The 15,991-nt window shown below is 40.1% G+C and overlaps 1 protein-coding gene across 3 annotated transcripts in view; it reads left to right on the top strand.

The window, feature by feature from the left end:
• Positions 1–15,991, top strand: part of GOLM2 (golgi membrane protein 2) — a 98,244-nt gene that overhangs the window by 33,128 nt on the left and 49,125 nt on the right. For all 3 annotated transcript variants that reach the window (XM_059702761.1, XM_059702751.1, XM_059702771.1), the window contains exons 3-4: positions 9,413–9,515; positions 11,509–11,599. In XM_059702761.1, the coding sequence (XP_059558744.1) occupies positions 9,413–9,515; positions 11,509–11,599 (194 nt within the window). The remainder of the gene's footprint in view (positions 1–9,412; positions 9,516–11,508; positions 11,600–15,991) is intronic.

Here is a 15,991-nt window from a genome sequence, read left to right as displayed (position 1 = left end):
TAAAAAATTAAATCTTTATTGTTCAGATTATTACAGTTGTTCCTCTTTTTCCCCCCATAGCTCCCATCCACCCGGTTCCCACCCCACCCTCCACCCTCACCCCCCCAATGTCCTCATCCATAGGTGCACGATTTTTGTCCAGTCTCTTCCCGCATCTCCCACACCCCTTTCCCACCCAAGAATAGTCAGTCCACTCTCTTTTTATGCCCCTGATTCTATTATCATCACCAGTTCATTCTGTTCATCAGATTATTTATTCACTTGATTCTTAGATTCACTTGTTGATAGATGCATATTTGTTGTTCATAATTTGTACCTTTACCTTTTTTTTCTTCTTCCTCTTCTTAAAGGATACCTTTCAGCATTTCATATAATACTGGTTTGGTAGTGATGAACTCCTTTAGCTTTTCCTTATCTGTGAAGCTCTTTATCTGACCTTCAATTCTGAATGATAGCTTTGCTGGATAAAGTAATCTTGGTTGTAGGTTCTTGGCATTCATCACTTTGAATACTTCTTGCCACTCCCTTCTGGCCTGCAAAGTTTCTGTTGAGAAATCAGCTGACAGTCGTATGGGTACTACCTTGTGGGTAACTGACTGTCTTTCTCTTGCTGCTTTTAGGATTCTCTCTTTGTCTTTTGCTCTTGGCATTTTAATTATGATGTGCCTTGGTGTGGTCCTCTTTGGATTCCTTTTGTTTGGGGTTCTCTGCACTTCCTGGACTTAGAAGTCTATTTCTTTCACCAGGTAGGGGAAGTTTTCTGTCATTATTTCTTCAAATAGGTTTTCAATATCTTGCTCTCTCTCTTCTTCTGGCACCCCTATAATTTGGATATTGGTACGCTTGAAGCTGTCCCAGAGGCTCCTCATACTATCTTCGTATTTTTGGATTCTTTTTTCATTTTGCTTTTCCATTTGGGTGTTTTTTGCTTCTTCATAGTTCAAATCTTTGACGTGATTCTTGCGATCCTCTAGTCTGCTGTTGGAACTCTGCATAATATCCTTTATTTCAGTCAGTGTATGCTTAATTTCTAGTTGGTCCTTTTTCATAACCTCGAGGGTCTCACTAGATTTCTTGAGGGTCTCACTACATTTATTGGCCGTCTCACCAGTCTTTTTGAGGGCCTTACTAAATTTATCGGCGGTTTCTAGAAAATTCTTGAAAAACCTTAAAAGTGTGGTTTTCAACTCTATATCCAGTCGTTTGCTTTCCTCCATTTCTGTCATTTGTGACCTGTTTCTTTGTCTCCGCATTTTTTATGCTTTCCTGTGTTGGTAGAGTGGCTTTGTGTGCTAGGTGTTCTATAGGGCCCAGTGGCTCAGCCTCCCAAATTACCTGAGGTGGACACTCTTGGTGCACCCCTTTGTGGGCTTTGTGCACAGTCTTGTTGTAGCTAAGCCTTGATTGTTGTAGGTATCACTGGGAGGAATTGACCTTCAGGCCAATTGGCTGTGAGAATCAGCTGTGTCTACAGTGGGAGAACTTCTGTGCTGAAGACACCCTTATGAGGCAAGACTTGCTTCAGTGGAGCTTTGGTGCTCATTGAGTATGCCCCTTGAGTGTGTCCCTTATGGATCTGAGGAGTTGTAATTGGATGGTCCCACTCTGACCACTGGGTACACTGGCTCTTGGATCTAAGGAGGTGCTAATTTAGCCTCTGCCTGAGGCTACCCAGCAGGAGCTACGAGGAGATCTGCAGATTCCCCTTCCTTGTTTGGGGTTTGGAGGTGCCCAAATGAGGCCCAGCTGTGAAGCAGTGCAAGCTGCTGTGGGGCCTTGGGCCTTCTCTTGGAAGTTCTGGGTCTGTCTGGCCCAGCTGCAGTTTGTTAGGTAATTTTCAGATTGCAAAGGGCCAGGCCTTTCATATGCAAAAGCCTCTGCGCACAACATGGGTGGGGCGGGGTCTCAGGAATCAGCAGGGCGGAGCAAACAGCTATGGCTGATCCTCAGTCCTGCCCTAAGGGGCCCTGTGTCTCAGTGTCTCAGTAATCGCTGCAAGCGCCTCTGAGAGAGAGCCGCCCTCGAGATCCGAGTTCTGCCCGCTGCCATACGGTCCAGTTTCTCCCCGTATGAGTCTAGGTCCCCAGAGACTCACCCGGAACTGGAGTTCAGAGCAGTTGGGGGCTTGGGACTCCCTCCCGATTCATAAAGATAGCCTCGTCCTCAGTTGCCAGCCCTTGCCACATGCACCTCCATTCCTCTGCACTTCTGCCCCTCCTCTTAGTCTTGGTATGCTTTTCTCTTTCCTTCTAGTTGTAGAATTTCCACTCAGCCAGCCTTCCTGTGGTTCTGGATGATGTCCGTTTTGTCTTTTCGTTGTATTTTTGAATATGTTGTCCAGCTTTGATTTTTTTTTATTAGAAATTTGTTTCTTGGGGTGGCTGCATTTATTTTTGTTGAATTTGTGTCCATGTTCTGCTCTTTTTGACTCACAGAGTGCATTGGGATTACACAAGAAGATGCCACACTCAGTGCTGCTTCCAGCTTGCAATTTTTATTTGTTATTTATTTTTAATTTTTTAAATCGATTTGAGAGAGAGAGGATAGGAGAGAGAGACAGAGAGAGAGAGAGAGAGAGAGAGAGAGAGAGAGAGAGAGAGAGGCATCAATTTGTTGTTCCACTTATTATTCATTCATTGGTTGATTCTTGTATGTACCCTGACCAGGATTGAACCTGCAGCCTTGGCATATTGGACAATGATCCAACCAACTGAGCTACCCAGCCAGTACCCAACTTGCAATTTTTACAAATAATTCTGCTTGTCATCAAAGTATATTTCTCATTAAATTGTAGTAGATCAATTGAATAAGAAATCTTGTGGCTTTTGCTAGTATATGTCAAAGAAAATGACAGCCTGTGTTACTGAGTAAAAATCTTTATTGTACCATATGCATTGAAGTACTAGTAGATCTTAAGATGTTTTGAAATTTTATATGAAATTTTCTTCATCAGAGAAAAAAAGCTTTGTTTGAACTCATAACTGTACAACTTTTGGTTTTGGTGCAGTTTTAAGATTGACTTTTATTAATGTGACTTTTGTGCCTTGGCAACTATTTCCACTGAAATAAACTTTTTTTAAAAAAATAATTCTTTATTGTTGAAAGTGTTACATATGTCCCCCTTTTTCCCCCCCATTGACCGCCTCCAGCCTACCCCCACCCCTACTTCACCCCCCCCCCCACCACCACCAAGGCCCTCACTGCCCATTGTTTGTGGCCATGGGCCATGTGTATATGCATACAAGGTTCTTGGTTGATTACCTCCCACTCACCCACCCTTCCCCCTGCCTTCCCTCTGAGATTCCACACTCTGTTCCATGTTTCCATGTCTCTGGATCCACTCCGTTCATCAATTTATTCTGTTACTTAGATTCCACATATGAGTGAGATCATGTGATACTTGTTTTTTCTCTGACTGACTTATTTCACTTAGCATGATACTCTCCAAGTCCCTCCAGGCTGTCTCAAAGGGTAAGAGATTCTTCTTTTTTACTGCTGCAAAGTATTCCATGGTATAAATGTACCGCAGCATTTTTATCCACTCATCTACTGTGGTTGAAATAAACTTCTTGATAAGTTGACTATAAACCCAAATTTGACTATTTTATTGAAATTAATACTGGATATAATGGAATTAATCAACACTAAGACCCTAAAAAATCCTTTATGGTAGTTAATATTTTCATGGAAATAAAAGGAATGGTAGTTGGTTTTTAATTCCTGATATAATAAATTAATATTCTAGTATACACTGATTTATTTTGAATAGCACACCTTATTTTTATGCTTATTACTGAAAGAAAATTTGAAATCAAAATTTTGCTTGAAAAGCTGGTTCTAGGCCACCCCTTTCTTAACTGTATCCCCAATCTTTTGATGTTAAATTGAGGGAGTATGGCCATACCTTTCTATAACATACCCTGGTATTATTGTCTGAGATAGAACATCCTGCACGATCAACCATGGACCTGATCTGACGTTAAGTTACCTACTCTGGCAGTCCTGCTGTGGTGACCTGTATCAGTCACACTAGATATAGAGTATTTTGGGGTTCAAAATTAAAAAAACAACACGACCACATTTCCATCAGTTGAAAGTAAATTTGTGATATAGGAAAATTTTGTCTTTAGTTTTGCTTTCATTTCTGTTTACTTTCCCTTTTCATGCCCTTGTTTTGACCACTCAAAATACTAAATTAATTCTCAGCTTTATAATCTTTTGCCTATATTCAAACAAGAAAGAATCTGGAGAACCAAGATGGCGGCATAGGTTAACGCCGGAGTTTGCTGCTTTGAACAACTACTTCAAAAGTGAAACTAAAAGACGGAACGGACATCACCCAGAACCACAGGAACGCTGGCTGAGTGGAAGTCCTACAACTAGGAGGAAAGAGAAACGCATACGGACACTCAGAGGAGGCGCAGTGCTGAAGTCAAATTCTGAGGTGCGGAGTGCGCAGAGCAGGCTGGCGGCGGAGGGCACGGTTGGCGTTTTCAATCGGGAGGGAGTCGCAGACTCTGAGCTCCAGATACAGGCGAGTCTTTAGGGACCCAGACTCAGGCGGGAGAAGCGGGACTGTCTGGCTTCGGTCAGAGCGAGTGCAGCTTTCTCTCCGAGCTTTGCAGCGGGTGCTGGGACTCAGAGAGGCAGAGCCCCTGGGGACAGGACTGAGAGCCGCCATAACTGCTCTCTCCGGCCCACCCTGTTGATCCTGTGCGACCCGCCCCGCCCAAGCCCTGCACAGAGGCATTTGCCTGATAGCCTCAGGCAAAGGCTAGATTAGCACCTCCCTAGAGGACAGAAGTTCTCTCACTGCTGACACAGCTGATTCTCATAGCCACTTGGCCTGGAGGTCAAACCCTCCCTGGTATTAGCTACAACAATCAAGGTTTAACTATAAGACTGCGAACAAAGACCACTAGGGGGTGCACCAAGGAAGCATAACAAAATGCGGAGACAAAGAAACAGGACAAAATTGTCAATGGAAGATATAGAGTTCAGAACCACACTTTTAAGGTCTCTCAAGAACTGTTTAGAAGCCGCTGATAAACTTAATGAGATCTACAAGAAAACTAATGAGACCCTCGATGTTATATTGGGGAAACAACTAGAAATTAAGCATACATGGACTGAAATCACGAATATTATACAGACTCCCGACAGCAGACCAGAGGAGCGCAAGAATCAAGTCAATGATTTGAAATGCGAGGAAGCAAAAAACACCCAACCGGAAAAGCAAAATGAAAAAAGAACCCAAAAATGCGAGGATAGTGTAAGGAGCCTCTGGGACAGCTTCAAGCGTACCAACATCAGAATTATAGGGGTGCCAGAAGATGAGAGAGAGCAAGATATTGAAAACCTATTTGAAGAAATAATGACAGAAAACTTCCCCCACCTGGTGAAAGAAATGGACTTACAGGTCCAAGAAGTGTGGAGAACCCCAAACAAAAGGAATCCAAAGAGGACCACACCAAGACACATCATAATTAAAATGCCAAGAGCAAAAGATAAAGAGAGAATCTTAAAAACAGCAAGAGAAAGAAACTCATTACCTACAAGGGAATACCCATACGACTGTCAGCTGATTTCTCAACAGAAACTTTGCAGGCCAGAAGGGAGTGGCAAGAAATATTCAAAGTGATGAATGCCAAGAACCTACAACCAAGATTACTTTATCCAGCAAAGCTATCATTCAGAATTGAAGGTCAGATAAAGAGCTTCACAGATAAGGAAAAGCTAAAGGAGTTCATCACCACCAAACCAGGATTATATGAAATGCTGAAAGGTATCCTTTAAGAAGAGGAAGAGGAAGAAAAAGGTAAAGATACAAATTATGAACAACAAATACACATCTATCAACAAGTGAATCTAAGAATCAAGTGAATAAATAATCTGATGAACAGAATGAACTGGTGATTATAATAGAATCAGGGACATAGAAAGGGAATGGACTGACTATTCTTGGGGGGGCAAGGGGTGTGGGAGATGCGGGAAGAGACTGGACAAAAATCGTGCACCTATGGATGAGGACAGTGGGTGGGGAGTGAGGGCGGAGGGTGGGGCGGGAACTGGGAGGAGGGGAGTTATGGGGGGGAAAAAAGAGGAACAAATGTAATAATCTGAACAATAAAGATTTAATTTAAAAAAAAAGAAAGAAAGAAAGAATCTGGTATTTTACATGAACTTGAACTCATTTATAATGATGTTTTGTTTTTGTTTGTCAGTTGTATTATAAGCCTTTAGCTCCATTTAGAAATGAAAACTGTATTTGCTGATAAAGAAATTTCAAATAGCCTGGCTGGTGTGACTCAGTGGTTGAGCATTGACCTATGAACCAGGAGGTCAGGGTTCAATTCCAGGTCAGGGCACATGCCCTAGTTGCAGGCTCAATCCCCAATGAGGGGCATGCAGGAGGCAGCCGATCAGTGATTCTCTTTCATCATTGATGTTTCTAACTCTCTTTCCCTCTCTGAAATCATTAAAAATATATTTTAAAAAATAAATTTCAAATATTATTAGAAGTTTATGGAGAGACAGAGAAGCCATCCTAAATCTTGAAATCATATCAAGCCTCAGGTTCATTCTGAAGGTAAAGTTAGCTTACTTCACTTATTTACTGTGTAGGAAAAAGAAGCCTGAATGAGGCCTAAATATCACCAGTTGAAGTCCATTCCTAATAGCTGCTAGGTAGTGCTGATTTATATAAATTGCAGCAATTTTTAGTTCTAGAATCTTTCTTGCCTGAACATAGGTTCTCTGAACTGGCTAACGTTGTAAGCTACAAGGCTTTTTGTCACTGCTGCCTGCTGGGACCTCATTGTCTCTGTAGATTCAATATCCATAGCTGAGGTCAGAGTTTCTGCTACCTCTAGCCCTCTGTATTTTAGGAGATGGTGCCAGGGATCAGATATCAGTCTGAATGTATTATTCAGGGATGCCTGCCCTCAGATTTGTTACTTTTATTTAAAGTGGGGGTAATGGGTAAAAAACTGTGGAGATCAACTATGTTTATACTAGAGGCCCAGTGCACGAAATTTGTACATTGCTGGGTGGGTCCTCAGCCCGGCCTGCACCCTCTCCAATCTGGGACCCCTGTAGTAATTCTCAACCTGTGGGTCGTGACCATCGGAAAACACATATAGCATATCAGATATTTACATTATGATTCATAACAGTAGCAAAATTACAGTTATGAAGTAGCAACGAAAATAATTTTATGGTTGGGATCACCACAACATGAGGAACTGTATTAAAGGGTTGCGGCATTAGGAAGATTGAGAACCACTGCCTTAGGGGATGTCTGACTGCTGGTTTAGGCCCAATCCCAGGCTAGCAGGGGAGGGCAGTTGGGGGCAATCAGGCTGGCAGGGGAGGGCAGTTGGGGGTGACCAGACCTGCAGGGAGGGCAGTTGGGGGTGACCAGGCCTGCAGGGAGGGCAGTGGGGGGGCGACCAGGCACCTCTATCATCTCACATGTAACAATGCTACAGTGGTAATCATTTCACAGTATATAAGTAAATCAAATCAACATATTGTATACCTTAAACTTACACAGTATTATATCTCAATTAAATTTTTTTTAAATAAATAAAAATATAGCTTGAATACATAAACATATTTATTAAATACAAGCATTTTATGTGAATCATTTACTTTTCATACCTGATTATTATATTATGCAATAACTATTACTATGCATATTGTTAAACTTTTTTATATACCTCAGCAAATATTCATGTGACTTCAAAATTTTTATTGTCATTGCTAAATATAATCTTCGATATATTTTCTATTTTAGTCTATTTTTTACATTATATTTCTATGTAATTATATTATAAATATAAGTTTAATTCTGCTTTTTTATTGTTGACACTATTATAGATGTCCTTCCTTTACCCACCTCCACCCAGCCCCTACCCCCAATTCCTCTGGCCATCACCACACTGTTGACTCTGTCCATCGGTTGTGTATATACATCTGCTTTTTGGTGTGCGGTATGAAGTTCCAACCAACTGAGCCACCGAGCCAGGGCTATTTCTGCTTTTTAAGAACTTATATCCCAAACAATTTTGGAGTGCCTTTAAAGTACTAAGACTAATTCTATAAGCCTTTATAAAAGGTAGATGTTTTATTATAACTATAATATTGGTACATTATGGGTAGACATTATATTTTAGTCTTAAGAGATGTTGCTTATACAGAGTAGAACTCTGTTCTTATTTTTAAAAATTAAGACTTTGTTAACTACTACTTTTGCTTAACTGCTAAGACTGTTAACTAATTTTTAATCACCTAAGAACATGGCATTCCTCTGGTGACCTCTTAGTTGTGGGGTCAGATGAAGGAAAGGCTCTAGAATGTGGGCCACTTATTAGGGATAAATGTTTACAAAAGAGCAGATGCCCAGATTTTAATTTGCTTTACAGCTCATTTCATATCATTCGTTATAACTAAAACTTTTAGCCCTAGCCCAGAAATTACGAGCTTTGAAAATAGATTTTGGTATGTATGGACCTAGCATCAGTAGCAGAACTAGAAATGAGATCTAAAGTGATTAACACCTAAGTTGGAAGTCAAATGTGATTTAAAATGAAAAAGAAAACTTGAATTTTGTACCCATAGCAAACATCTAAAAAATACTATTTTCTCACCTACTTTTATTTATTTTTTATTAATGAGAGAGAGAGAGAGAGAGAGAGAGAGAGAGAGAGAGATTGCCTTTCGAACATGCCCCACCAGGGATCAAACCCACAACTTGGTTATGTGCCCTGACCTGGAATTGAACCCGCCACCTTTTCGTGTACGGGAAGACACTCCATTCAGCTGAGCTACACAGGCCAGAGCTTCCTGCTTACTTTTATAAAGCAGGTTTAAAGGGGTAGGTAGATATTTTTTGGTACTGTTTTCTCAGCTTGTATGTCTACATAATGTGAAAAGATGTGTAATTTTTTAATATTTCTGATTAATGTGAAAACCACTGAGGCTATCTTGTTTTAAAAATAAATTTTATTTGCCCATGCATGTGTTATAAAAGGCAATTACTGGGCTGCTAATTATATAATTTAACTGAATAAAGAAAATGAAAAGGCCCTAACTGGTTTGGTTCAGTGGATGAATTGTCGGCCTGCGGACTGAAGGGTTCCAGGTTCAATTCTGGTCAAGGGCATGTACCTTGGTTGCGGGCACATCCCCAGTAGAGGGCATGCAGGAGGCAGCTGATTGATGTTTCTCTCTCATCAGTATTTCTAACTCTATATTCCTCTCCCTTCCTCTCTGTAAAAAATCAATAAAATATATTAAACAACAAAAAAAAGAAAATGAAAAGTATATTTAATTTTTTAAAATCCCATAACTTCTCACTAGGACTCATTGAAGTGAGTAAACTTTATTCGTTTGATTCTTATGTGGCTAGAGCAACTTGCTGAGCTTCGTCAGGAATTTCTTCGACAAGAAGACCAGCTTCAGGACTATCGGAAGAACAATACTTACCTTGTGAAGAGGTTAGAATATGAGAGGTAAGTTGCTACAAATATTTATGAATCTATGTAATATCTGTCCAACTTTTGGACAGTTCATTTTTTCCTTTCTGGCTTCTGTTTTTCTTCTCTTCTTTTGTTTGGTTAGGTCATTTAAATTCATTTTCTATTGTCTTTCTATTGCCTCTCTGAAGTCTATACTCTCTTATTTTTATACTAGAGGCCCAGTGCACGAAATTTGTGCAGGAGGGTGTCCCTTAGCTCGGCCTGCACCTTCTCACAATCCAGGACTGCTGGCTCCTAACCGCTCACCTGCCTGCCTGCCTGACTGCCCTTAACCACTCACCTGCCTGCCTGATCTCCCCTAACCACTCACCTACCAGCCTGATCACCCCCTAACTGCTCCCCTGCCAGCCCGATTGCCCCCAACTACCCTCCCCTGCAGGCCTGGTCACCCCCAACTGCCCTCCCCCGCCAGCCTGGTTGCCCCAACTGCATTCCCCTGCAGGCCTGGTCACCCCCAGCTGCCCTCCCCTGCCGGCCTGGTCGCCCCAACTGCCCTCCCCTGCTGGCCTGATTGCCCCCAACTGCCCTCCCCTGCTGGCCTGGTTGCCCCCAACTGCCCTCCTCTGCAGGCCTAGTTGCCCCTAACTGCATTCCCCTGCTGGCCTGATCGCCCCCAACTGCCCTCCCCTGCTGGCCTGTTTGCCCCCAACTGCCCTCCCCTGCTGGCCTGATCGCCCCCAACTGCCCTCCCCTGCTGGCCTGGTCGCCCCCAACTGCCCTCCTCTGCAGGCCTAGTTGCCCCTAACTGCATTCCCCTGCTGGCCTGATCGCCCCCAACTGCCCTCCCCTGCTGGCCTGTTTGCCCACAACTGCCCTCCCCTGCTGGCCTGATCACCCACAACTGCCCTCCCCTGCCGGCCATCTTGTGGCGGCATGAGGGCGTCGGGTGATGGTGCGAGGACCACCTAGGCTTTTATTAGAATAGCTAGATGTTTTCCCATAGCTCCTCCAACTTTGGCTTTTATAGTTCTAATTTATTTTTGCAAGTATAGGAATAATGTAACACCATAAATACACATAAGAAATTTAATTTGCATTTTAATGGTGAAAGTTAACATTTTCCTCTATATTAACTATTTGTTTCTTTTTGCATAAACATTCTATTCGTATCCTTTGACTACTGTGCAGTGGAAATTCACAGTCTTTATTTTATTCCTTTACATTTTTTCTTGAAAATAAGTATACAGTAGGTCCTCGGGTTACATCGGAGATCCGTTCCCACGGTGCGATGTAACGCGATTTTTGCCCTAAATCGGAACCCACCTAATAAGCACCTACGTCACTCACATGGAGCACATTCACAGCAGTAATGAAGTGAAACAGTAAAAAAATTTAAAAGAAAGATAACAATTCCTGACCTTTACTTATGGTAAATAAATAATGAAAAACATAAAGCACATACATACATACATCGAAATGACAGAACTTTTTTTTTTTATAAATAAATGGGAGATGGGAACGTAACTATGAAACGACGTACATCGAGTCCGACGTAACCCGAGGACTGTCTGTATCTTATCTTGCTCTTCTTACTTTTATTATTGTGTTAAAGTACTAACTCTTGGATGAATCACTTGCTGCAACTCCTATTAACACTTATAATTCTGTTTTTTCTCAACTATTACTATATTTTGGTCTCACAGTTTTCTTCTTTATATTGTTTTTCTCTTCTGTGATTGAAGTTGGCTTTGACAATTGTTTTTTTTTAATAAAAGGAATTTTTAAAAATAAACTTTTATCTTTCTAATTTTTAAATTAGCTTTATCAGTATTTTTAATCCTCTATTAAAGGTTCAAATATTTTAAGAATCTTGACTGAGCTATATTTATGTCTGCTCTTTGTCCTTCCTTGCCTACTCTCCTGCTAACTGAATGCTTCGTCTTTGTAAATGTAAGATTTCAACTTCTAGACTTTGAGAATCCAATCCAAGATAATATAATCTAAAAAAAATGACTTTGTAATTTAGTTTTCAGTGTGGACAACAAATCAAGGAATTAAGAGCACAGCATGAAGAAAATATTAAGAAGTTAGCAGACCAGTTTTTGCAGGAACAAAAGGTAAATTAAAAAAGGATACTTAAATCAAAATATATTCTTGTTATAAATATTGTAATTTAGAAATTAAAATATGTACTTTTGTCATAAAACATTGTATTTTTTAAGTATTCTGGACTGCTTAATTCTAAAAATGACCTGCAGTGGCTTTATTGCTGAGTAAATTAGATATTTACATAACCATAACTCTTAAAACTAATTTTGAGCTAAATATTTCTTATTTGTTTTTTTTAAATCCTCACCTGAGGATATGCTTATTGATATATTTTTTAAAGAATAGTTTATTTTTAGAGAGAGAGGAACAGAGAAGAGAGAGACATTCATGTGAGAGCATAACATTGATTGGCTGTCTCCTGCATGCCCCCTACCAGGTATTGAGCCTGCACTCCGGGCATGTGTCCTGACTGGGAAGTGAACCAGCATCCCCTTGGCTCATGGGACAACACCCAACCGACTGAGCTACACCATACAGGGCTAAAAATAGTTTTTGCTGTTAATGTATTTCTCAGATTGTAAAGTGCAAAACATTTTACTGAAAAATCAATTACTTCCTATTTTATGCTTTTTAGAACAAGAAAAAAAATTGAGAAACTTTCCCCTAAATTATAAATCTCTGTTACTCTGAATTCCTTTTTTAAAATATAGAAATGAAACACTACTCGGATTCATATTCTAGGGGTAGAAAATTATTTTATTAATTTATCCATTTTCAGTTGACATATATTACAAAGGCCCTGCTAGAAATGGAGGGAATTTGTCTAAAGATTAGGACATTCATTGTTTTCCACCTTGTAATCTCATCTAACTAGCAATGGTTTGTATAAAGTCTTGTGATTTAATGTAAAGAGAGGTTGAACAGTGAAAAATATTTATCTTGCTCTTTGGTAACATCTTCTATAAGGACTAGAAGTTAAGGAAACCAGATTTTCATTCTTAGCAGTTTCACTGTTTTACAGCATGATACTGAGGGCACCGTTTTTTCTGTATTTCATTTTTTGAATCTACAAAGTGAAACAGCTGCTGCCTGTCTGCAGTCTACCTTGAAGAGATGTGAGGATAGATTACTGGAAATGGCAGGCCTGAGTAGAGACATTGAAAACAAGCAGAAGGTATTATTGAGATATTCAATAGAGGAGCATAGTAGAACACAGAAGGAAGGGGAAGAGAGGTTGCTGTTGCATTTGTTCTATTAGAAGCCCATATCAATAATAGGGTAAGCCCTGGCCAGTGTGGTTCAGTTGGTTGGGTGTCGTCCCATGCACTGAAAGGTTGCCAGTTCAATTACTATACAGGTCAGAGCACATGCCCAAGTTTTGGGATCGATCTTAGCTGGGGTGCGTGCAGGAGGCAGCTGATCAATGTTTCTCACACTGATATTTCTCTCTCTCTCTCCCTCCCTCTCCCTCTCTCCCTCTCTCCCTCTCTCCTTCTCGCCCTTTCTTTCTCTCTAAAAATCAATTAAAAAATCTTACTTTAAAAAATTGGATAAGTTTGCTATCTTCTGTTCTTCCAAGAAGCACAGATGAGAAGTTTACTCTTTTTTTCAGGCAAGTGTAGTTCTCTCTGTTCTTCTATACTGGACTATTTTTATATTATTAATTAACTAACATACTCTTCAATAATTTGTTGCCGTTATCCTGCCCTGAATGGAACAGGTGGGGAGGAGGGAGATTCTTAGAGACTCCTTTCTAGGGTAACACAGTAGCCCTTACCCTTTAGCCAGCTGCCTAATTCTACTCCCCATTCTTTATTCCCTGTTCTGCAACTACTATAGCAAGGTGATTCTGTGAGTTTTGGGTTGCTTTTTTTTTTTTTTTTCCCAGAGGAGCAAATTCAATGTAAACTGTATGAAACAAGTATAAGTTGTATTCGGGGATTTTTTTTTAACCAAATAATTTAGAAGTTACTCTGGAGAAGGAGCAAATTCAGTACAACCTGCTTCCTGTTTTCATTCTATCCATAGGAAAAGTGGTTATTACATTTAAAAATGGTTGAAAAATCAAAAGACTATTTTATGATGGGAAAATTATAAGAAATTCACATTTTCATGTCTATAAATATATATTCTGGTATATAGTCATACTTATTGTTTACTGCTTTCATGCTACAAAGGAAGAGAAATTGTTGTAGACCAGAGGAGACTAAGGAGACCTGAAGACTTAAATGCAATGTAGTATCCCTGGATTGGATCCTGGAACAGAAAAAGGACTTAGTGGGAAAAGTGGTGAAATCTAAATAAAGTCTGGAGTTTGGTTAGTAGTATACTAATGTTAGTTTCTTAGTTTGCAAATGTGCTATGCTAATATTAAGATGTTAACATTAAAGGAAATTAAGTGAGGGTTAATTAGTTTTCTGTGAAGTTAAAGTTATTTCAGAATAAAAAGTTTATTTAAAAAGCAATTAGGTGCCCCTTCTCCAAATTATCAGCATTACACTTAGAAAACACTTTTATTTGCAGGCAAGAGAGGGCGGATGGGTGGAAGGTAATCAACCATGGATTATGCATGTATGTATATATGCATAACCCATGGACACAGACAATAGGGTGGTGAAGGTCTGGGGCAGAGGCAAGGGGGCCGGGGTCAGACTGGAGGGGATCAATGGGGGGAAAATGAATGAATAAAGAAAGAAAACAAAACACTCTTATTTTCTAAGAATATTTAATATTGCCTGGCCAGTGTGGTTCAGTAGTTGAGTGTCGACCCATGAACCAGGAGGTCACAGTTTGATTCCTAGTCAGGGCAAATGCCTGGGTTGTGGGCTTCATCCCCAGTAGGGGGCATGCAGAAGGCAGCTAATCAATGATTCTCTCTCATCATTTATGTTTCTATCTCTCTCTCCCTCTCCCTTCCTCTCTTGGAAATCAATAAAAACATATTTTAAAAAAGAATATTTAGTCCTAGCTGGTTTGCTCCGTGGTTAGAGCGTTGACCCACAGATTGAAGGGTCTTAAGTTCAATTCCAGTCAAGGGCACATACCTCAGTTGCAGGCTCAATCCCCAACACCTCTCGTGGGGACATGTTGGGGAGGCAACCAATCAATGTGTCACATTGATGTCTCTCCGCCTCCCTTCCACTCTTTCTAAATAATGGAAAAAATATCCTTGGGTGAGGATTAACAACAACAAAAAGTTACAGTCATTAATAATACATCAAAGTGACATTGTTAACTATTTTAAATGGAAAAGTGTTTTTGAACAGTAGTTCGTTGATTTTTAAGTTTTGTTTAATATTGTTTGTTTTATTCACATCTACAATGAAGTGGAATACTGTAAAAATAGCCTATGAGATAACATTATAGCGAAAATACAGAGATGCAGGATAGATGCTCAGGTTGTACCTCACTGATTTTCTCACCTATGTCTTTCATGCTGACATGTACAAAAATTTCAGTTTATCATCTCACTCATCAACAATTAAGCTCTGAGATTTGGCTATTGTTTACAAGTTCCCAGATGTGGGAGTGAGAAAGACTGTCATTTGAATTCATTCTCCACAATTCTCTAGCTTTGTAACCTTGGATCAGCTCCTTAACTTCTTTAAGCCTCAGTTTTGTTTTTCCTCGGAGTATTTATTTGTCTCTGCTAAGAGGATAAATTTGAAAGCAATTTGTAAACTATGAAACACAGTACAAATGTTTGTTGTTGATTTTATCTGCCAGGTACACTGGAATTGTCCAAGTAACTTTTTTCTTTATTTTGACAAGTTCTTATAATTTGGCTCTTGTAATTCTAGATTTCCTGCAGATTTTTAAGTGCTATTGTTTTTTTATAACATTACTTAATGATGACATTGCATAGTGCTTTAGAGTTGACCAACCATGTATAAATGCATTAAATATTAAGTGTAAGGACCTATATGGCAACTCAAGCATATCTACTTGATCTTTGTGTCTCCCAATTTTCTACTTGAGGCAGTTCAATATAAAAGAGAAAACTGGTTCACCAATAGAATTGAGTCAGGTCTAACTATATACCCAAAGATTCAAGTTTCCAAGGAGATGATATATTTAGGAGCAGTTTGGAAGGAGCATTGACCTGGTGTATTGGTATGCCATTACTTCTTATGCTTTGGTGGTCAGTGCACTTGGGAAGAAATTGCCCTGTTTACCACCCTTGCTGTTTCTACTTGGGGGAAAAACCTGACAACGTCAGTAGCCATTTATCACACTTGAGGGGCACCTGTGTGCCAATCTCCTGCTGTCTGCCATCCTGCTGGATTATAACATTTGCCTATAAAGAACCCACCCTGCCCACAGCACCCAGGACAGAGCTTAACTGTATGCCTCCCACAGTAACCTACAATGCTTGGCAAGACTCTCTTTTTGCAGAATCACTCTTTTAGCATAGCCAAAGAGAATTACCTCTGTCTAATATTTTAGGCCATTTACTACAA

The sequence above is a fragment of the Myotis daubentonii genome, chromosome 1 (genome assembly GCF_963259705.1).
Source record: "Myotis daubentonii chromosome 1, mMyoDau2.1, whole genome shotgun sequence".
NCBI lineage: Eukaryota > Metazoa > Chordata > Mammalia > Chiroptera > Vespertilionidae > Myotis > Myotis daubentonii.
Note: the sequence above shows the minus strand (reverse complement) of the source record. Positions and strands in the feature narration are given on the sequence as shown.